General features: G+C 31.8%; 2 protein-coding genes across 4 annotated transcripts in view; one reads left to right on the top strand and one right to left on the bottom strand.

Moving 5' to 3' along the window:
- The first annotated feature begins 1,544 nt into the window (after positions 1–1,544).
- Positions 1,545–3,499, top strand: LOC129805560 (uncharacterized). 2 transcript variants are annotated; one of them, XM_055853555.1, is made up of 3 exons: positions 1,551–1,619; positions 1,771–1,881; positions 1,946–3,499. In XM_055853555.1, exons 2-3 carry the CDS (start codon positions 1,809–1,811, stop codon positions 2,764–2,766), a joined length of 894 nt encoding a protein of 297 aa, XP_055709530.1. In that variant the 5' UTR covers positions 1,551–1,619; positions 1,771–1,808; the 3' UTR covers positions 2,767–3,499. The 2 variants fall into 2 exon arrangements, with proteins under 2 accessions (XP_055709529.1, XP_055709530.1); XM_055853554.1 differs by having other exon boundaries at positions 1,545–1,881.
- Positions 2,814–22,857, bottom strand: part of LOC129805549 (abhydrolase domain-containing protein 2) — a 47,011-nt gene continuing 26,967 nt past the window's right edge. Inside the window, exons 2-4 of one of the 2 annotated variants that reach the window (XM_055853533.1) lie at positions 21,857–22,381; positions 16,684–17,051; positions 2,814–11,805 (exon numbers count right to left, since the gene is read on the bottom strand). In XM_055853533.1, the coding sequence (XP_055709508.1) occupies positions 11,618–11,805; positions 16,684–17,051; positions 21,857–22,381 (1,081 nt within the window). In that variant the 3' untranslated portion in view covers positions 2,814–11,617. The remainder of the gene's footprint in view (positions 11,806–16,683; positions 17,052–21,856; positions 22,382–22,857) is intronic. The other variant, XM_055853534.1, reaches the window with a different exon arrangement.

Raw genomic sequence — 22,857 nt, 5'->3', positions numbered from 1 at the left:
ACACATTTTAAGATTTAAGAGTACATGGAACTAATAAACGAGTATTATTTCGTGACTTCTAGTGTAATGAATAAGAAAATCATATCAGGTTCTTTACCGATTAGATTATTTGCAAGTTTTAAAAAGAATTTGCGACAAAATAAATATGAATTTCTTAAGAAACATGTCAACACTAAGAGAAATTGTCTAAATTTTTTTTATGTTTTTGCTATACAGTATTTAATATTTTTCACTGCTTTAATGAAATTCAGATGTGGTGAAAAGGGCTTACTTTTTTTCGTCGGTGTAAATATTTTTCGCCACTCATTTTTCCAAGCGTTTTACAAGTGGTGGACCTCGCGGATTTTAGTAGAAACATTTGTAATTTTTGATTGATTTTTCTTTCATGTAAAAAATGTGAAAAAAAAACATTTGTAATACTCTAATAATTGCCTAGTATCGGTATTAAATAGGTATGAAAAAGTATTATTCCGTGTATTTTAGGGGTTTTCGAAAGCTGTTGTTTCTTAAAATTCAATTAAAAACAGGTGGCGAAAAAGTGTTTACAAAGTGGCGAAAAGTACTGAAACTTGCATTGTTGCATACATAAAAATTCCCGAGAAGTTTTTTGGTTCATTAGAGAGACAATAGACAATGCTTTAAAGCATTTATGCAGAAAATTTCATTTTATTTCAACAGAAATTGTAAGAATTACAAGGTTGGCGAAAAGTACTTACTCTACCGTACAAGTCTTGTCAATCCAATTTCTTTACAAATTCTAAAGCAGATTTCTTAAATCGAAAGCAAATTTTCATAAATGGCATAACGTTATTATAGAATTACTTCACTTTAAAATTGAAAATAGTATGTAACCAACTTTATAGCAAGAGATTATAAGCGAAGTCTCACATCCATTACCTAATGGCTAATTGCAAAAATTGAAGAATATATACTTCTTGAAATGAAAATATTTTTCATAAATAATAAATAATTTTATAGCCATCAGCTGAATATCACATCTTAAAAAAAAATTGTTCTCAAGAAAATTTTGGTATAATTTACCAAAAAATGCAAAATTTTTGGTTTGGAATATATTTCATAGTTGTAGAGTAGACTCGTTAATTCGACTCTTTTGTGATCGGGCTACTTTTTAATTCGGGCAGCAGTCACATTTGAAAAAAAATTTGTTGTCATTTTTCAAGTTTTATTATGATTATCAAATGAATCAAATATATTCAAATTTAGCATTTAGTTTTAGTTTTTATGTAATTTTGCATTATTAAAGGATTTTTATGCGTTTTATGATATAAATGAGTGTGTAAACTCAATATGTGTGTGCATACCTATGAATAAAAAATTGTTGCATTTCAAAAAGTTTGCAGCCGAATTTCTCTCAAATTCGGGTGACATTTTGGTCGCAAATGCCCGAATTTGAGAGAGTCTATTGTGTTCCCAATCCAAAGCTCTTTCCAAAACAAAAACAAATTTTATTATGCGTTGGGCATTACAATGCGATGTGACATGCAAGCACTTCCAACCGGGATGCTGTTTACAAAAAAAATCTTACCACATCTGGCAACACTGTTAGTTTTTTGACACATGCAATTTCGCCAAAAATTTTGGAGCGCGTTTGTGTTTTTTGGCTATATGGACCTGTTGAGTCTGACAGCCAAAAAACATAAAAAAGAAGAGAGAGAGAAAGTTTGAGGCTGTGTGGATGTTGACAGAACGTCCGGCCTAAAAAATTAAAAAGAAGAAGAAGAAGAAGAAGAAGAGAAAGTTTGTGTTTTTGTTTTGTGAAATATTTGAGGAAAACCTACGCGAAAATCATGAGTGCAGCAAGTGAAAATGCCCGTAGGCGACAGAAGTACCAGAAATTGATGGATGTGGGCAATGAAATAAGTAAGTTAAGCTGCGGAAGATTTTGCAGGAGTTTCAATTCTAACCTCACTTTACTTCCGGATAGATGATAGCATTGAGGGAGAGGATCTGATAAAGACACTGACGAAGGTGAAGGATTTGGCAAAAGATGGGGATCAGACGTGGAATGAGCGTGGAGAGGAAGCGAGAAATCCTTCGGAAGTCGTGATGGATATTCAGGTGCTGAAGATGAATCATGAGCTCATCTCAAAGTCAATTAGGACGAAAGGTATGTCAGATTTTCATGATGATGAGTTCATCAATGCCCTGAAGGAGATTTTGGTGGACTCGAGTGGTGTCTGGCACTGGGATAAGATGCTTCCAATTTGGGGGAAACAGATGAAAGTGGCTAGTTGTTTGGGATTTCCCCTTCTGGGGGCTTTTGGTGAGATTCCCGCTGAGAAGGAGAAGGTGGTGAAGCAGAGGGCCAAGAGGGCTAGGAATACGCTGACGGAGGAGAAGAAGCCAGAGAATGTGTCAAAGCTGAAGGCAGAGCAGAAAAGTAGTCAGAAGATCAATGATACTTACAAGCAAATTACCAGGATCTATGAACAGCGTCAGCGCAAGGATATTCCCTTTTTTGAGCTGGTCTGTGATCCTGACAGCTTCATGGCCACCATCGATAACATCTTCCATGTGTCCTTCCTCACGCGTGAGGGACTCCTGACGCTTCGGGACAATGAAACTGACGAGGGCTTTCCCTTGCTGAGGCCCAAGAGCAAACAAACTGAATCCCAGGTGGTCAAGGACACCACCCAGACCGTCAGTTCCATCAACACTGCCCTCTGGAAGAAATGCATCGCCAAGTACAAAATCAAACATCCACTCCTCAAAAGCTCCCAAGCCTCAACAGCATCTCCCAAGTAATTCCTGGGATCTCTCTTTGCCTTTCTTCATTCCAATCAAAAGACTGCTTGAAAAACGTTTAGTGTTTTATTTTTTTTCTTCATACAACATACACACAATAAGTAATTCCACATTAATTTAATTACACTTTATATCGGGGGATTTTTTCCTTGCTTCCTTATGCCTTCTATAATCTCCTGAACCAGATGCAAAGAGATAGATGTCTTCTTGCTCAAAATGTACCTTTTGCCTACATCTCTTGATTGAATTCTCTTACTCTTTAATGAATTGTGTGCAATTTGTCCATTTATAAAAAAAAAAAACTTGCATAATTGCACGGTTAAATGTTTTTATTACAAGTAATAGGAGAGTAATTAAATAACACTCAGTGGATTTCCTTCATTTCGTGCCATTTAGAAATTCTTTAGAGGTGTAAAAACACTGACCGGTTGCTCAAAGATTATATTCTGCGATATTAATTACAAAGGGGCTGCCAACCGCATATTTTTATTGTCTGCAAATTATCTTTTTAAACATGTACTAAAAAATATTTCATGGAATTTTAATTCATTTATGAAATTTTTACTTTGCTTTCTGTCCCGCTTCTTCGTGCTTCTAATCCAGTCATAATCTTTTTTTTTAGCACTTGTACTAAACATTCTTCGAGATAAAATAAACTAAAATGAACAAAATGTTTCAACCAAAAATGTACAAATTGATTATTTTTGAAATAAAATGTTAATGCAATGAAAAATTGGTTTTATTTCTCTCTGTTTTAAATTACATATCGTTCTGCTCTGAATTTAGTACACACACAACACTTTACTGTTCTCAAGTGCTTCAGCATTATCGATTTCTCTTTGTGTTGGTTTGGTTCCCGTCTCGACTGTTTCCCTCAGTTCTCACCGTGATCTAAAACCACTCAAGAATTGAGTCAGATACCAACACAAGAGAAAGTCTATTATGTAGAAGAACTTCAGAACAGTAAAGTGCTAAAAAAAACATGTTCATTTTTCATTGGAATAGCACCATAAATGCTGTAAATTATTAACACGTTTTTCGTCGTATACTTTTATTATAATAATATATAATGCTGGCACAACATTTCATGAAGGAACAAGGCCTTCCCGCAAGGGGACTTCTAGACATGCATTATTATTTTTTCTTGTACGGGATGAGGTTGCAAGTCCCATGCCCGTGGAATCAAGTGCAGTGAAGCTCACTGGATGCAATCCGAACACCTTTAACGCCAGAAAAATTCCTGGTGACCCAAAAGGGGATTCGAACCCAGGACACTTGCATCATAGAGCGAGTGCTCTACCACTTGATCCATTGAGTGCCCAACATGGTATTAATAGAAAAATTGGGAACTCAAGAGCCACTGAATTTGGAGCCTCAATGGATCAGTGGATCATTTATTAGTATACTAAAATAATTAGAACAAGTACTAATTTACAGAAAAGCAAAGCATTTTCTCAATGAAACGACCATTTAACAAAATGAAGGGCAAATGGAACGCTTTTTTTTCAAACTAAAATTAAATAATTCTTTTTCAAAAATTGGTTTTAATTTTCACTGTTCTAAATTTTTCACATTGTCGTGATCCAAATTTAGAACATTTTCTATAAGGTATTGATTGATTAAAAAAAAACTTTTGGATCAAGAGTGAATGATGTTAGTTTCAGGTGTGATTCTTTCATAATCACACCTACTATAACCTTTAAAATGAAACCACTATTTCTTTTAACAAAATAAAGTGCTAATGGAATTCTTTCAAAAATATCAAATGATAAAAATTGGTTTTATATGTTTTCTCTCAATTTTAAAAGTGTACGTGAGTTTTAAGTTAATAAAAAATATGCTTTTCGTCATTTTTAAATTTGAAATACTATGCCAAAGTAATTAGAACAAGTACTAATTTAAAGAAGTTACAGCAAATTACAGTTTATCACCATTATTTGATTTTTTTTTTAACAAAAATAAATGCACTTTGAATATTACTTCAAATAAAATAAGGTGTTAGTGTGATGCAGGTTAGTACAAAAAATATTTCTCACTGTTCTAAATTTTCGTGTCGTTCCTTTCTGAATTGAAAGTATGTTCAATGGAATATGAATTGAGAAAATACAGGGAATTTGATAAAAATAAAAGTACTGTCTTAAAAACAGACATAATTATTAGTTATTATTATAAGGGTCGGAGGAACGTCTGTTCGACAGGGAACCCCTATTGACACTTTTGTCAAAATGTTGAAAATTATTTAATGTATCTAGTAAAATATAAATAATATAACGTTTTTTTTCTGTAATATACCTTTTACTATAAACAGAGATGTTCAAATTCCATATCCCAAATAGTACAGGGTATACTATAATGTATAATAGTTCTTAAAGTGTCAATAGACGTTTCTTTCACCCTATTTAGTATACTGAAATAATTTAGAACAAGTACAAATTTAAAAATTGAGAATATTAGGAACTTTTTAAATCAAATATTTCGAGTAATTATTGCAAAAAGCAAAAATTCGATAAACTATATTCTAATTTTTTTTAGAACATGATCATGTAGTATGAAAATTATCGATAAGCATAAGTGAAAAATTGCAAGATTTTTAATTTGTTCTAAATTGTAAATAAAATAAGCGTGTTGCAACATTTTGAACAGTTTTAATCAATTAGTGTCGAAGAAACTATAGAAACTTTTCCTTATAGAAAAAAGTACAATACATAAAGTAAAAACATTAAATAATCATCAATGTTTTGACGAAATTTCCAATAAAAGTGTATTCTGCCGAACTAGTGTTTCTTCGACCGTACTAGAATTTTTTCGCAATTTAATTGATTTCTAAAAAATGCTTGTGAGAAAATGAAGTATTTTATGCGTATTCAGCGCAAACGTTTATTGTGATCTGTCACTGACGCATTCTTTATAAGCCTTTAGCTTTTAATGTAAGAATTAGAACATGTACTAATCTACTTGTTCAGATGAATATAGTATTTTTTTGTTCATAAAATATGCATTATATTCACATTAAATAAATAATAATTCAAAATTAATTATTCGTGTGACCAGCGAGTTCTAAAATTTTAGAACATATTGCCGGGAATAAAATAAATTAATAAAATCTTAATTTAAACACAAATGAATAAATAAACATGAATCGGCGGTTTTAGAACATTTAATTAATATTTTAGAACTGTTCTAAAAGATTTGTTGGCGGTCTTAGAAGTTAGTAGTTACTAGCCCCTTTTTTCATTAAACACACATTTTAAGCTTAATAGAAATTTCTTTCCATCCCTTTCTTTTGCATCTGTTGGAGATTTTTAGTGGCATTCTCTCAAGAATCTTTCTATAAGTCTTCCACTAAAATTCTGCAAACTCGTATTCGATTATTCCAATTTTTTGTTTCGATTTTCAATCATCAAATTTTCATTTTTCCATTCATCTAAAAAAGCTACATATCTCAAAAACAAAAAAAAAAACACTTGAAAAAAGGCACGAAAACGCTTTTTCTTTATAAAATTTCTCAATTTCACTTTTTGCCTTTTGACTATTTTTTCAGTCCTTTCCATTTTTCCTTAAAAAATATTTTACTTGACATTATTTTGTGAAGAATAAAAGTAAAAATGTTGAAATAAATTAGTTGAAATAAATCGCATAGTTTTTTTTTTATATCCCCTAAAATTTCTTATTACAAAATATTGTCATTTTGTCTTGTTAATATTTTTGCAAGTGTACAAAATATTTTGTAAAAAAAATATTTCCAATTAGTTTGTGTATAAAATATCTTATAAAATAAATTAGGAATGTTTTAGTTTTTTTTGTGTCTACCATGACAAAATACATAACAGAAATGGCATTTCTATACTTTGCAGGAACTTTTTTTTTAGTTTTTTCATAGTTGAATTTTATTATTAAAAAAATACTAATTTTATTGGTAAAATCGTAAGAAATTTACGAAAGATTCATTCACTTAAAAAATAGGCCACTCCCTTAAATGATTATTTTCTTTCTGTCAATTTTAATTTAAAAATAATTGTAGCTTTCTGTTAGGAAAAAACTACACTATTGAGATAATACTCAAGATCTTTTTAAATCATTTTTAAGGCTATCTTTAACATAATTTTTGAGTTTTGTCTAGTTTTGCAATAAATCGGCCTTTTTGATATTTCTTAAGGTTATATTCAACATAACCTTTGATTTTATAGACATCCACTAAATTTATTAACTGATTTCAAGAATAGAAAGTTGAAAAACAAATAAATCACCTTGAGGGCGTGGCTAGAATTATCTATGGGCGGGACTTATCGCTATTGATAAGATTATATTAAATACAGCAATTTCGGAGAAAAAACCTTCTGCAAAGTAAAGAAGTCTCAAAAAAATACAAATTTGAAAATTAGGAAAATATTTTAATTGCAACATTTTTGGAAAATGTTAAATTTTGTGATTTATTGTTGCAAAGAACATCACGAGCCTTTTAAAGAACCACTCCATTCGTGAAATTTTCTCCGCCAATTAATTTTATTTTCCCAAATATCTCATCTAAAAATTTGTTTTTTTTTTCGTTTATTTTCTTTCATCATCTCTAAAACATCTAAAATTCTCAGTCATTTGGTGATTGAAACATTTCTATACAGCACATTATTTCTTGATATTATTTCTTCCTTGTCCTTTTAATATGGATAGTTCATGACTTTTTTTGCAGTTTAAATTGATAGAGCCATTTAGATAGACATTTAAGTGGAACGTAAACATTAAAAATCCATTTATGATATTGGTTTCTGATAGAGAGACCACGGTATTTTCTACCGATTGAGATACACACAGGAACAGAAGGTAACATGACTTCTTAACACTCAAGGATAACATCCAATGGATTTTTCAATTATTTTGATATTTATTTTCAGGGAACATCCATATTTTGTAGATATATTTTTTTTTTAATTTCTTACCATTTCAAGCTCATTACATTGCAAAAATTTTGAACTTTTTTTGCATTCAGATTCTCATTGTATTTTTCGTAATAAATATGGTTCAGTGATTCAGGAAAATATTTGTAATTTGGATATCATTTTGCTTCATCGTCTGTAATTTAAGCAAAACTTTAGCTTTTTTTGTGTCTAAGTGCTTTTATCTGCGTTTGTACTGAACAGATCATAATGACCACAAAGAGTTAGCTGATTGTGTTCACAAGTACATTTCTCTACACAACATGTAAAGTTTGTAAAATCAACACTAGAGGGCCAATTCTCATAATATGGGAAAATTCCAAAGATATTTCTAATATTTCTAGAGCTAAAAGTGATTTTGAAATGCTCTATTCTAAAAGAAATAAAATAGAAGTTAGATTCCATATAGTCAAGTGTGAATTAGAGAAAAGGCGACCCAGTTAGAGCATGCTGACTTATTTTAGTATTATCATTATTTTATAAATTTTCTTTAATATTTTCGATAATTTTTTTTTATATTATGTTTCTGAATGAAACAGTGAATAATTCTATGGATTTAGAAGAAGTAAAAAAATAATTTCATTAGTCCAAAAACAAGCGTTTAAGTAGCACTCTTCGGAAAACGATCCAGTTACCTCACCTTACTATAACGACTTATCAAATATTCTCTTGAGATTTTATTAAATTTTCAAACTAAAAAACAGAAGAATATTGGTCCAGGAACTGAATAGGAGTAAATTACCTTGTGAATAAATTTGAAATTCGTTCCGTCATGAAATTCTAATTTTTTTTTGTCAAAATGGGGAATTTTGAAGTAAAAGCCCCTACACATTTATGTCAAAAATTTCATTTTTGAAGGAAAACGTCTGCACTGCTGTATGTAGAAACGTCAAAATTCTGTCATAAATGCAATTTCAAAAAAAAAAATGCAGTGGATTTCTTGCATTTGGATAAAAAAAAAATTTCAAATGAGTATAGTTCTGAATATCAAAATGATTTTGCAGAGAGCAGATTTTCATGTGAATTTTCAGTACTTTATCATCGTAATTCATTATAAATGGGAATGAACAAGTGAAGAGAGGGAGGTTACCTTTCTCAAAATGAACAGGATGTCTTTTTCGTTCAGAAATTTTCGTCAAAATGAAGCACTTTGACTTGATTTACGTTCATATGAGTAATGGCCTTTCCACACTAGAGCAATTTATGTCCATATTGAAACAAATTCCCTACTCTTGTGTAATAGCCTCTACATACTAGAGGAAAACATGTCCATATTGAAGCAATCTTTGGTTACGATTATGTGTAAGAAAAACTGTCAAATATGGACATAAATTTCTCTCTAGAGGCCATAATAGCCCATAAGAAGTTCTCAAGAATATTATGGCATGTTGAAGCAAATTGTTTATGCCTGTTTAGGGAAAACTGTCAAAATTTCTTCAATGATGCTAAATATGGACATAAATTGTCTAGTGTGGCGATAAGCAATTTAATTGGTTCATTTTGACTAAAATTTCTCACATTATTGTGTAGATATCTATAAGTCCACAATATTATAGGTACCTTTGAGGCATCTACCCATTATTATGGTTTATAAGGTCTCTGTAAATTGTAAGAAATTATTGTCAAAATGAAGTATTTTGAAGTAAATCTCTCATTTCGTCAAAATTCTCTGCTCTTGTTAAGGCCTTTGTATACTAGAAAAATTTCTGTCCGTATTTAAGTAAATTGTTTACGTTTGAGTAGCGCAAACTGTCAAATAGGGTACCTGTACCAAATTTTGGCCACTTCTTTTGTTCCTCAAATTTTCATGAATTTTTAGTTTTTGCATATACTCTGTCTAGAGATGCGAAAAAAAACAAAAAATGTCGCTTCTGGAAGTTCAAGGAACTATGAGAATTAAGGTGGCCGAAATATTATCCAAACCTTGTCTATACTTTTATTTATTTTAAAATGTATTAAGAATGATTTTGGAGAAAAAAAGACGATAAATTATCTACAAGGTTTCAAGCCACATTCCTTAGAAAGCAGTACAACAAAATCTATTTGTATTAAAACTTTTTTCAATTTTGGTACCGATATGGCCTGTACAAACTAGAGAAATTTACGTCCATATTGAAGTAAAATCCCCATGCTTGTGTAGGAAAAACTCTTCAATATGGACATAAATTTGGCTAGTATATAGAGGCCATTACACCAGCGTGGAAAATTCGCTGCAATATAGCCATAAAATTCTCTAGTGTGTAGAGGCCATTACCCTAATCCAACACTGAGAGAGAAATCCGAAAAATTTAAAATAATATTCCGGAAATATTTATTTTACCCTGCAGTATAGATTCGAAATCGGTGTAAATATTATGCTGTTTAGGTGTATTAGGGATTAAAGTTACCTTTTTTCATGTTATTTTTACCCTTAAAAAGGTGTTCTCACACTGACAAAAAAACGGGGATGCGATTTACTTTTTTCCTCATAACTTTAACACTTTTTAGGTGTAAAAATATATCAATATTTTTTAAAGGTTATTTTACACCTTTTTAATGGTAAAAAAAACATGAAAAAGGGTAACTTTAACCCCTAATACACCTAAAAAGCATAATATTTACACCGATTTCGGATCAATACTGCAGGGTAAAATAAACATTTCCATAATGTTATTTTAACTTTTTCGGATTCCTCTCAGTGTACACGGGGTCCAGGGGATTATGCACTTCGGGATTATGCACCTGACGCGATTATGCAAAAACAATTATGGATGTTTGCCTACCATTAGGAGCTAATTCGTCAAATCATTTTTTGTAATATCCCTAAATGTATGCATATCTTTTTACGCAGTAAATTTGAAATGCACTTGATATGAAGTCTCCTGAGCTTATGCAAATTTTCTGGATGCATAAAGCCACTTCGTGTGGATTTCTCCGGTCCCAAAACTGTGCATAATCCCAAGACCCCGTGTGCAAAAAAATGTGTGAAATTTTTTCTAACATATTTGAGACTGTAGCGCCTCTGGTGTTGCCTTAACAAACTTCATTATTTCTGAAGAATTAACAACCATTTGAAGATCTTCAACTCTCTCTTTATTGAAAATAAAATCAGTTCAGTATATTAGGAGCTATTATCATTTAATCATAAAAAAAGATCAAAACAGTTTTGCCTAAATCCGGGACGCAAATGTAAACAATTGACCTAAATCTATTTAAAAAAAAATACCTTGAGAATCCAAACACAGAATCATCGTTGCATATCGCTATTGAGCAAATATTTCCCAATCATCCTAGCGTTCTCTTTAGAATCTCACTCAAAATCACTTTATGGGGATATCATTCTATGCTCCCAAAAACTATCAATTAAATCCGATGAATTTGTATAAAATACAGCATTACGCGCAAATTAAATTTGCACTTTGCGCAATATTTTCTTGTCTCTCAAAGCGAAAAATAAAGAGATTAAAATTTTTGTAAAGCAATCTCTCAATTTTCCTCATTCGATACTAATTTGTTCCACCTTTTTCTTCTTTTTTTTTTTTAATGCATAACCAGCAGCACAAATTTAATTTATAATTTATCTTACAGACTAAAATGTGTTGTCTTTTGATTTTTTTTGTTTAAATCAGTTTATTTTCACTAGACTCGAGAGATTTTTCGTTTCTTCCTCATCTTCTCACTTGGGATTCTTTAAATGTATAAAACAACAAAAAACTCACACTCTGGATTAAATAAGTTTGTCCTTAGAAATATCTCAGATTTTTTGTTTGTTCAGGGGGAGAAATTGGTGTAGAAATTTGTAAAAAAGGTACTTAAGTTAATTTACACTAAAAATAAAAAAAAGAGACAAAGGAAAAGAATTCACTGGAAATTTGTCTGGATGGGAACGTGGAATTTATGTTGACTTATAAAAAAAAATTAATATTAAAAAAAAAGCTCACTTAAGCTGTTGCAAGTGATGCCTTGCTTTTGGTGTGAAAATCATTGTGGGACAACACGAGGCCCCCGATCACAGCCACAAGTGCACGATCGAGCCATGTGACGGGATTAGGATAGAATAGGCCTCCTTCGTAGAATCCCAAATGGCCACCATGAGCCAACTCCACGTACATTGTGTGAGATTTTTTCGCTGAAAAGAAAACCAAAGAGAAACAAGCATAATAGTGAAAATTCAAAGATAAAATTCCTTGGTGATTCAATTGCATGCCAAATGAATTTAATCTCTGGAAGTATTCCAAGAATCCCGGAAATGCAAGAAAAACATTCTACAAGTCACAACATTATTAAATTTTTTCAGGTTCAATTTAAAAGAAAATGTTGGCTTATTGATGCCAAATAGCTTCAATAAACTTTCTGCAAGTTTTTTTATGAGAAAAAATTGTAGAAAGTTCAGATTTAAAATATCTTATGCAACTGAAATTTATTCTTACAGATATTTTAATTCAAGACTTAATAAAAAGGCAATTCAGAGAATTTATTTTCTAATCAAAATCTTTTCTGAAATACTCGAACTCGACTTATAGATGCTATACCTGAAAAGTATTTTCGCATCATTTACCGTTTACCGGTTCTCAACCGATTTGACCCAATTCATAAAGCACTCAAAAGATCCCACAAAATAGTTCTAAGAGTAAACAACTGATATTTTCTGACAAAAATCACTTATCGGTTCACAACCGGTTGATTACCGGTTCACCACCGAATTGAACCGATTTATAAATCACTCAAAATATTGCCCAAAATGAATACACCTCAGAAGTATAATATAATTGAATTTAGGATAAAAACTAGTTCTCGATTATGAACCGATTGAATCCGGTTCAATCTTATCAAAAATTTCAAGACCTTTCCAACGAGCCCAAATATTAACCTTTAGAAATACTCTAGATAGAGCCTTAATAATTTCTGACTTTGAAAAACCGTTATTAGAAATGATTCAAAGGTTTTTTCTTTCGTACAAGGACGAAATGCCCGCCTAGGTTATTGTTATTAATCGTATCGAGACATTTTGTTTTTTACTACAATGTAATCATTTCAATGTTTTCGTATTGGGTGAAAAATTGAATTTTGTTAGAATTTGATTATCTTGAGTGATTTGGAAAGCTCTAACTTTTCTGAGCACCCCAATTTTATCTGACTTAACCCTCTAACAGTGTTTTCTTTAATTCGTGAAAAAAAGTTGTAAGAAAGTGTTTTCTAGGATAATTATGATCCAATAAAGTCGAAAAAACCATCCATTTTTCATTATCTCTTTTAGTTTAGGCGCTAGGTGAGAAAATATAAAAATTTTCTGAAACTCTTTTTGCTTCTAAAATTCACAATTTTACTTTTTTTCAAATTTTTTGAATAAAATATACAAAGTAGAACGACATATCTTTCAGTAAAAAATGAATTTAGTCAGATAACTTTAAATCGGTATTTTTATGAAAATTGGAAATGAGCTTTTTTGCACAAATATTTTTTGCTGCTTTTTCTTTGACCTGTCACACAAAACTGGGAATAACAACTAAACGAAGAGTCAAAATTAGTTCAAACTTTAAAGAGATGTTAGTAAGACTATTACCGAGGACACTATAGCACTTTTAAATAAATAAAACCTTTATTGTCGCTGTAAATGTGATTTTTCTGAAGACCGTCTTGAGACGGTCTTACTTGATAGAGGATTAACCGATGGAGCGATTAATCGGAAATTAATTTTCAAAAATAAGATGTCGAATATTTCGAAAACTAGACTATGGCTTTTAATTAAATTTTAATATGTTGTAGCTGAGGTCCATACTTTTCTCACGATGGGTCGCACTCGCACCGTCGCACTCCCCTTGATATTTCCTGACTAAATTCTAATCAAAAACGTCTTGACTGCAGATAATATCTGCAGTGTTCCTAAAGCCATTTCGACGATTTCGGATGACTCAAGCTTAGGTCAACTCATTTTTTTCTACATTCTTAATGGATTTGATCCATTTGATCCATTTGATCCATGACTCATTTCAGGAAATTTGAAGCACTCAACTAGCTATTTAAATATAATTACTATATGAAGCAAATTCATTTAAAATATGTTGAAAAAAAAATGAGTTGTTCGAAGCTTGAGTCGTTCGAAGCTAGCTCGTTTACCTCTATATCGAAATTGACCGGACTCTATCTCATGTTTATTAACCGATTTTAATGAACTTTTTTTTTCTTTTATCGGTGTTCTGTACTCAAACTATTTGAACTTTAAAGATATTAGAATTTAATCGTTGATTATGCAAATTAAAGGGCCCATGAAGTACTACAATTTTTGGTAACATTACAACTTCGTGCTACCATCACCAGGGGGGGGGGGCTATAATCGATAAATTGATTTTCGAAATTATGAAGCCGAATATCGCGATATCTTTGTTTTCAATTTCGACCTAATTTTAGTACACTTTCGTTTATAATTTTGTGCAACATAATACAAAAAAATTTCTCTTTGTCCAATGATACCTGGATTTTTTTTCATCAGGGAGTTATATTTCACAGATGTGTAGTTATGCTAGATAGAAATCTCATTCAATTTATCTCAATAATTTTGGTGAATATTCAAGAAAAATTTCAAAAAGAAGCACATAGTTGTATGATTTTGTACTATACGTTGGATAATTCATTCATTTTCATTCATTTTTTATGAAAAAAAACTATCATTTAATGAAAAAGAACATTTTTTGAATAATGATATTTCTAATTGTTTGCAACAGTTTTTGCACTTGAAAAATTCAGCTTCAGTTGCGAAATGTCGCTATCTGCGGATGATTCAAATGCAAATAAAGTTTAGAATAAAATGCAGAAAGTTTAATTAGGAAAATTATTTTTATTTGCGTTTTTCAGCAGAACATTTTTCACCAAGAAAATAAATTCAACCGCCATATCCACAAAGCAATTAACTATTTTCGAAAACAATAAAAAATCAAATAAGCTTTTTTTTAATTTTCGTATAATAAATTAAAGATAAAGAAAATTGTTGGGAAAACCATATTTTTTTTTATTGTTTTTGAAAATATTTTTCATTAAAACTTTGCTTTAATTGAAGACCGTTTTCTTTGTACATTCCAAGGAGAAAGTGTGTGGTTCTTGATAATTCTGAATCTAGTCATATAAACTGGAAAATATACAATTAGTACACGCATGTACTAAAAAATATCACATAGAAAAATTGTTCAAATAAATTCAGAAGAAATTTTGAAGTATACAGTGATTTTAGTACCCCTTTGAAAAAAAAAATAATAAATAGATTGAGAAAACATAACTTAAGTAACATAAAGTGAATTAAAATTTTTGTAACAAAATTATTTATTCGAAATATTGATTCGCTTAATTTGACAATTAAAGTCATAAAAATCTCAAAATTATCAAACGACATCAGGAAGGTTTTTAAATACTGGTAGGGAATTTGTAGTGTCAGAAATTTACTTTAGGGATTTTTTTATGTTGTGAAAGTTTATTATTTTAGTAGGGTCGAAGGAACACCTTTTCGACAGGGAAAAACCCCTATTGACACTTTTGTCAAAATTATGAAATTTATTTAACCAATTCAGTCAATGTAACCAGAAATATTTGAGATAGAATGTTCATATTTTGGGATTAGTTTCTTACAGATAAATAGATGATTTTTTTTTGAAAAGAAATTTTTTATCTATTATGGAGGCGCGGGGATTCGCCCTCAAACACACGTCTTACCGGTCACTGAATTTTATTTCTGTGCATTAATTCATTACAAACTCTTTAGATTTAGATAGAGTAACTATCCAAGAAAACAAATTGGCAACTAGAGTTCAAATCAGAATAGAGAAAGAGGCCAATTTTAATAAATTCGACGGGAGGTCGAATTTTCCGTTCACCATTTTGAGCAAAAATTTTGCATGACCTTCCGCGAAGCAAGAAAACAATAACAAAATGTATTTTCATCTCTGTCGGACTATTTTTCCTAAGTAATTCAAAGGCTAAAATTACTAAAAATCCATTCCCGACAGCAATTCGGGTAGCAATTTCCGAGGAATAAATCATCTAAAATCACTCAATTTGCGTATGATGTATAATACCATGGTAAGGAATGGGTTAGTGTATCTAGTAAAATGCAAGTAATTATGATATTTTTTTATGTAATCTACCTTTTCTTATAAAAAGAGATGTTCAAATTTCATATCCTAAATCGGTACTGAAAGTGTCAATAAGTATGGCATGATAAATTTTTAATGTCAATAGGTGTTCCTTTCACGCTATTTGTTCTAAAAAAATATTCTACAGTCTCTGGAAGTTTTTGTATAAATCATGTCGAATTTTACTTAATCACTGTTTTCTCAAACAAAAAAAAAATAATCGTAAGATTTACTGTAAAAATCTTAAGACAGCTTTATTTTACGTGTTTAGCATTTAGTACAAGCTGATCAGTTCTTTAAAATTTTGACTTAATATTTCCAAAGAAAATATTTTATAGTATATAAACATTTTCCGTATTACCCTAAATTCGTCAGTGATATAAAAATTCGATTTCCAATTTTTGCTGTATAAAAATATCAAAATGTTATGGGTGCATTTTATTGTTTATTTCATGGGAAATTTAACTAAAAACTGTCTTTCCGGAATTTAAAAAAATAATAATAAATTACTTTCATCATCAATTATTATCTAATAATGAATGGATAACTTCCATCGAAGGTGATAAATTATTTAGAAATTTCATGCTTATTCAATATAAAACGTCGATTGGACTAATATGAAGTAGTTTCAGGGTTATACACTTCACAGCATCTAACTATCACTGATAAAAATGCCATTAAAAATAAATCATCGGTGAATTGAGTTGAAATAGTTTGACGATCACATGAATATCTAAATTAATTAAATTACTGTTCCCTCTAAGGCAATTTGCCAATGTGAATTAGGGGTTAAATAAATTTTCCGACTGATGGGTCAATTGGTTGAAAAATCGCCATTATTATAGTGAAAGAGAGTTGCGCAACACAAATTGATTAATAATACTCACATGCAAATTCCCGGATGGGCTTTAGCAGATCCGCTGGCACCAGGGGATCATCTTTGGCATTAAAGAAGACCATTGGGGTGTCAATGTTCTGGAGATAGTTGATGGATGAACTCCATTTGTACAACTCAGTCACGGACTGAAAGTTATGGACACGTCTTGTGTAGGCTTCATCCAATTCTGGGAGAGTGGCTGCTGCCACAATGTCGCGTTCGTTGAGCTTGCATCGCTGCTTCAGTTCATCCGACAGTAGCATCTGCCGGTGCTTCATGATGATCTGCTTCACATTCTCCGTCATGACGTAGAGATAGAAGCGGCGGAAGTTCTGCCAATTGAGCAGCCAATTTGTCGCCCTGCCATGCGAAAGAACTCTACTCAATTCCTCACTCATTAAACCCACACCAACACCTCTCTAAAAAATCCCAATTACATCAGATAACTTTTTTTTAAACTATCTATTGCACCTAATAATTGTTTTAATTTCATTTATCTATTTAATCCCGAAAACTTATCATTACTATTGTATTTTTTTTTAGAAAAATTTTATAGGGCAGTATTATTGGACTTTCTAATTAGGCCACGCCCTTTGCAGAAAAGTTCAACGCCTTTTATGGCTTTATGGCCTCTACACATTGGGAGCAATTTTTGTCAAAAAATGCTTTTTTGAAGGAAATTCCCTGCAGTGTTGTAAGGGGAAACGTCAAATTTCTGTCAAAAACGCAATTTTTGACGAAAATTGCTCCCAATGTATAGACGCCTTTACTTAAATTGTAGATATCAAAAGTAGATAGGGGAAGTGTGCCAAATTTCGGCCAGCTTCTAATTCCGGCCACTTTGAGTGTAATTTCAGCCATGCAAATAAATTAATTAAAATTATGTATGTAATCTTCGAATAGTCAATGAATTCATTTTGGTTTTAAATATTTATTCATTTTAGGATGTATTAACACAAAGACCGTTAAATTTTAGGTATAAGTTGAATTTAAATTTCGTTGTAAAAACTCAGTGTGGAAAGAGTCTTCCAAAAAATGTGACAGATCGATTGTGTTTCTAGCAGTTTTCTGATTTGTGGTGAAGTGCAAAAGGTTTTGCTTAGGTGTTTTTCATGAAAATTGATTAGTTTTCATTAAAGATTGTTTCTGTTTATGTTAATAATGAATCAATCTTTAAATTTCGGGTAAAATTTCCCAGCTGGATCCTGCATTTCGCATAAAAAAGTAGTAATGTTGCTTATTCCGGCAACATCATTTGCTTTCCTAAATTTCTTATTCATTTTATTTTTTTTTCAATTTCTGAGTTCTAAAATGTCCAGAGAAAAAAGCCATCGCTTCTATGTAAAAGATGATGTAGAAAAAGCCTTGGAAGAGTTCAGGAAGGGCAAATTGCTATGAGAATCTGCGCGTAAATTTGAGATGCTACTCTTCAGGTCTTCAAGACAAATTACACGGAAGATATCAGAGCTTGTGGGTAATATAAACGTATTAAACTAAATATTAAACTCGTTCCGTTTGACATTTTGAAATTTTCTATCCGTTGCATTACAAAAGGTGGCCAGAAAAAAGGTGGTCAGAAAAAAGGTGGCCGATATTTCACTCAAAGTGACCGGAATACTACCCAAAGCAATGTCTATATTTTTATTAATTTTTCAATATTTTAGGAGATGATATAAGGAAAACAAAGATGATAAATTAGTTTTCAATGTTCCACACAATCCTCCCGAAAAGAAAGTAACAAAAAATATCAATATGAATTAAAAATATTGCATTTCAAACTTAGGACTTCGGTGCTTATATGCAACTATGCCGAAATTTGGCACACTTACCCTACAATGTTACTTTTTTATGTTTAATAAGAGTGTGGAATTAAAAGAGTAGGCCACAGAGCCACTCCCAGAATTGTTATTTGAAAAACAAATAAGCCACGCCCACTGTAAGATTTATCAAATTATAAAAAAAGGATAACGCAATGCAAAAGGGAAGACAAGACTGTTAATGTGATAATGATAAAAAAAATCTTAATCGTGTCGAGTTTTCCTCGTGCGATTTCGAACTAAGACTTCTTCCGCATTTCATTTACTAAGTTTCGTTTTGATCAGTACAGTGGCAGTGTACTTAGCCAGATAAGCCTGAAATAAAATTACCACTAGAGAATTTTTTTTAGGCATTGGGTGCGATGTAACTGATACGTCGTTCGAATCAGAGACTTTCGATTAATAGGTGCAATATGCTCTATCTACTGATCCATTGAAGCCCCTCCCATAAAAAGGCAACACGATGCTATCATTTCCCTCGCAAACTGAACCACTTGCGTTGGTGTTTAAAGCTCATAATTTTACTGCTCGAACTCCACGGAGAGAGCAGGCTTATAATCCCTCGACTTTTTCACTCCCCGGAGACCACTTTTCTCAACAAACCTTTGCGTTTCAGATGATTTCTGAGAAATGTCCCTCTGTCGGCAGCTCTAGAGGAACCCCCCATAAGTCGACCCAAGGATCATTAACATGCCCCTCATTTTCCCCCACCCCTCCCCTTCCTCACCAAAACTATGTTTTTTTTTGGATTGCTGGAAAATGCGTCGTGTCGTGAGATTTTTTCATTTTTGGATACGATTTAGAGATTACCCAGGCGGACAATTGACCAGGTGTGAAAATACCGTTGAATCATTCTTAATAACGGTTTTTCAAGGTCACGGGTTAAAAAGTCCCTAAAGAGCGCATTTATCAAGCGAATGGGGTCATATTTGGGCTTATTGGAAAGGTCTTGGTATTTCCGACAAAACTGAACCGGTTCCAATCGGTTTCGAACCGGTAATGAATCGATTCATAACCGATTACTAATGTTTATTCAAAATTCAATTATATTAGTCCTAAGTTATTTTGGGCAATGTTTTGTGATTTAAATCCGTTCAAATTGATTGTGAACCGCTTATGAACCTATTAAAATTTAAAAAAAAAAATTATGGGATCTTTCGAGTGATTTGCAAATCGGTTTAAATTGGCTGAGAACTGATAAAAGATAAATGATGCGAAAGTACTTTTGAGGGATTAGCATCTAAGTCACGAGTTCGAGCACTTCGCAAAGCCTGGGACGTTTTGCCACTCTTTTTCTTAATGTTTAGGAATAAAATTAGAAAATATGTGGAAAGTATTGGTTCAAAGAATACTGAAAGCTTAAAAACAATTTGTGAATTTTTACTCAATATCATTGAACTTTACAAGTACACCTACAACAATGTAGGTAGGTTATAACTTAAAAAGGGCGTAGCTTAAATTGTTTTTCGACTCGAGAATTTTAAAACTACACCCCTAATTAAAAAATACATATTCTTAAATCTTCTGTCACAAATGTAAAAATGGAAAAAAAAATTCAAAAAAATTAATTTGATAAATAAGCCGTAGGGTAAAATGAGGTAATTTGGAACCATTTACAAATTGGGACATTTGAGATTTCCTCATTGTTTCATATGAGCTAAGAGAAAACAAAGACCGCGAAATAGAAGAAAAAGATGATTAAGAAGAAATGGAACAGCTTTTCTTCCTTTTGAATTTCTAAAACGATGAGAAAATCTCAAATGTCCAAAATTGTAAATGGTTCCAAATTACCTCATTTTACCCATGGAAAAAAATTTGGAAAGGTAGACATTTAAGAAAGAGTTCAACTTCATATCCACATCTCTCTGACATTCGGCTTTCCAATATTCAAGTGACAGCTGTCAAACACACGAGAAAGTCAAAAATTTTTCTTATCGTATGAGTTTTTATCTGTCATTTTCGGTTCCAATCAGCAGAATTGAATATCATAGAAAAAGAATTTAAGAGGTAAATCTTAAAGTCCGTCTATTTTGTCACAGGATAGAATGTGGTAATTTTGCACAGAATCTAATTTTAAATTTTTAAAATTGCATCAGTGTTTCAGATGGGCAAAGAAAAAACGAAGTTAGCAAAAAGAAAAGCACTATATCGTGGTCTCTTTCTTTTACTCATGTGGCTGTGACAAAATCCTAAAATTTTAATATATACAGTAGAGTCTCGCTATAGTCCATATTTGGTTTCAAATTTGACACTTGGGTCGCACTATAGTCCATGTAATTTTTTAAAATTATCAACGGTTTTTAGTATTGAAATTGCTCGACGGCTTCCACTTTCTTTGCGATTGTGGTACTTGTCCTTGCTCTCTTCATTGTGGATCACAATTATCACAACTACTTAATAAAGTTTGCCAAAAATATTAAAATAATTATGCATGTCGCATACTAAAAAACATAACCTAACTTAAAATCAGTGTTTTGAAATCAACGGTCGATAAATTGTGGACTATAGAGCGATGGCCTATAGCGAGACTCTACTGTATTCTGTTCACAATTATCCCATTATACCCTAACTATTTCAGGTTAGAATTCGGATATTCTGAAATGTTAAATTGTTTTAAAACGAACACCTCAAAAATTCGCTTTAATTGTGTTTCAAATGTTTAAGGTATTATTAAGGTTATTAAGAATGCTTTTTGACTTTTTATTCTAGATTGTTTTTTAGGTTAGGCACGCCATAACCTTACTTTTCAAAAAAATTCTTTAACCATCTTGCAAAATATATGTCCTGGATTTTTAACGTTAAGGGCTTAATATAACCCTATTTTAAGAAAATAGATATTAATTATGATCCTTCGCTATGACAAACACATTTTCTTTAATTAATTTTTTGAAAAGTCATCAGTTTCATAAAAAAAAACCTTTGAAAACCAACGGAAAAACAATCAAAAGGGCAATAGATAGTGTTAAATGATGAAATTGGGAAAATGCCTTTGTGATGAGTCTTTGGATTTATGCAACATTACACACACACGCGCCATCCACATTAATTTACAAAATAATTAATTATGTTTGAAGCGACATTGGGATTTGTGCATCGAAATGGGGCTATTAAGAGTGAAAGCTCTCTTCTCCTCACCAAAACTTCATTTTCATTTCATAACAAATATATATCCCACTCAAAATTATCTTTATTTGATTATTTATGAACACATGAAAATTGATGAAAATGTCTCTTTAGGAGGAGAAATATAATTTAATTTGATGGAAAATAAAATTCTCTCCATGAAATTTTTATTTGAAATTGACATTAATTGCGAATTAGAGAGAAAGTCTCCAATGGAATCATTAAAAAATGTTGTCTACTTACTCAACGGCATTGTATCCTTGACAAATGGAGACACCACCAATGATATTCTTGGGCCGTGATACATCAGCTTCACCCATGTACTTGGTCACGAGATTCCCACCCAAACTAAAGCCTACAGCCACGATATTTGTGGACGGATATCTTTTGGTTAGACTATTGATCATTTCGGTGAAGTCTCCAGTGTGGCCATAAGTGAAGATTCTCGTTGATGTCACCTGGACACTCTGAAGAGCACCAATGTGATTGAGCACAGCACACCGGTACCCATGACACTGGGCATAGTGGACAAAAGTCCGGATATAGACACTTTCGGAAGTATTTCCAATTCCCGGACAAATGGCCACAGTTATGTCATCCTCATGCTCAATCAATGGTTGATAGAGATCATACGTGAGGGTTGAATTGTCGGCCAATTTAAGGTAGATTCTCTCTCCCAATGGCCATGGGCACTTTACACGCCCCACAATACTGTGAATGATGGTCTGGACGTGGCCACTGAAGCCCCAGAGACGCGTTGGAACATACCTAGAAAGATTCATGCACAAGATTTCCAACATTCTAAATTACAACTTTCACGCAATATCGTGCAGTGTTTACAAGTTTTTAAAATGATTTGACTATTCTTGATGAAGTGCCTCAAGTGATCTCATTTTTAAACTTCAGGGCAGTTTTTTATGGCAAAAAACAAATGGTCAGTAAAAAGTCAAGAGTGGTCAGCAGAAAATCAAATTTGATCAGCAAATAATTCGAAATAATCAGCAAAAATTTTCAATTTTGTCAGTAAATAGTTAAATTTGGTTAGTAAAAACTTCGAATTGATCAGTAGATATATTCGAGTTGATCAGTAAAAAATTAAAATTGGTCAGTAAAAAATATAAATTGGTCAGCGAAGAATTAAGCCAGTGATAATCCTAAATCAGCTTATAGAGGTGCATTTCCTTCGGGATCGGGAATCTTCGTTTTTTCCGTTTTGTTTTTTACACTTTTGTTTTTCCCAGTTT

The sequence above is a fragment of the Phlebotomus papatasi genome, chromosome 3 (assembly GCF_024763615.1).
Source record: "Phlebotomus papatasi isolate M1 chromosome 3, Ppap_2.1, whole genome shotgun sequence".
In the NCBI taxonomy this organism is placed as follows: domain Eukaryota; kingdom Metazoa; phylum Arthropoda; class Insecta; order Diptera; family Psychodidae; genus Phlebotomus; species Phlebotomus papatasi.
Note: the sequence above shows the minus strand (reverse complement) of the source record. Positions and strands in the feature narration are given on the sequence as shown.

What these genes read in the sequence shown, in the direction of transcription:
- LOC129805560 (XM_055853554.1), top strand. Translation starts at nt 1,809, where the DNA reads ATGAGTGCAGCAAGTGAAAATGCCCGTAGGCGACAGAAGTACCAGAAA. An exon ending in GGATGTGGGCAATGAAATAA is followed by an intron (nt 1,882 to 1,945) that starts GTAAGTTAAGCT and finishes ACTTCCGGATAG; the next exon opens with ATGATAGCATTGAGGGAGAG.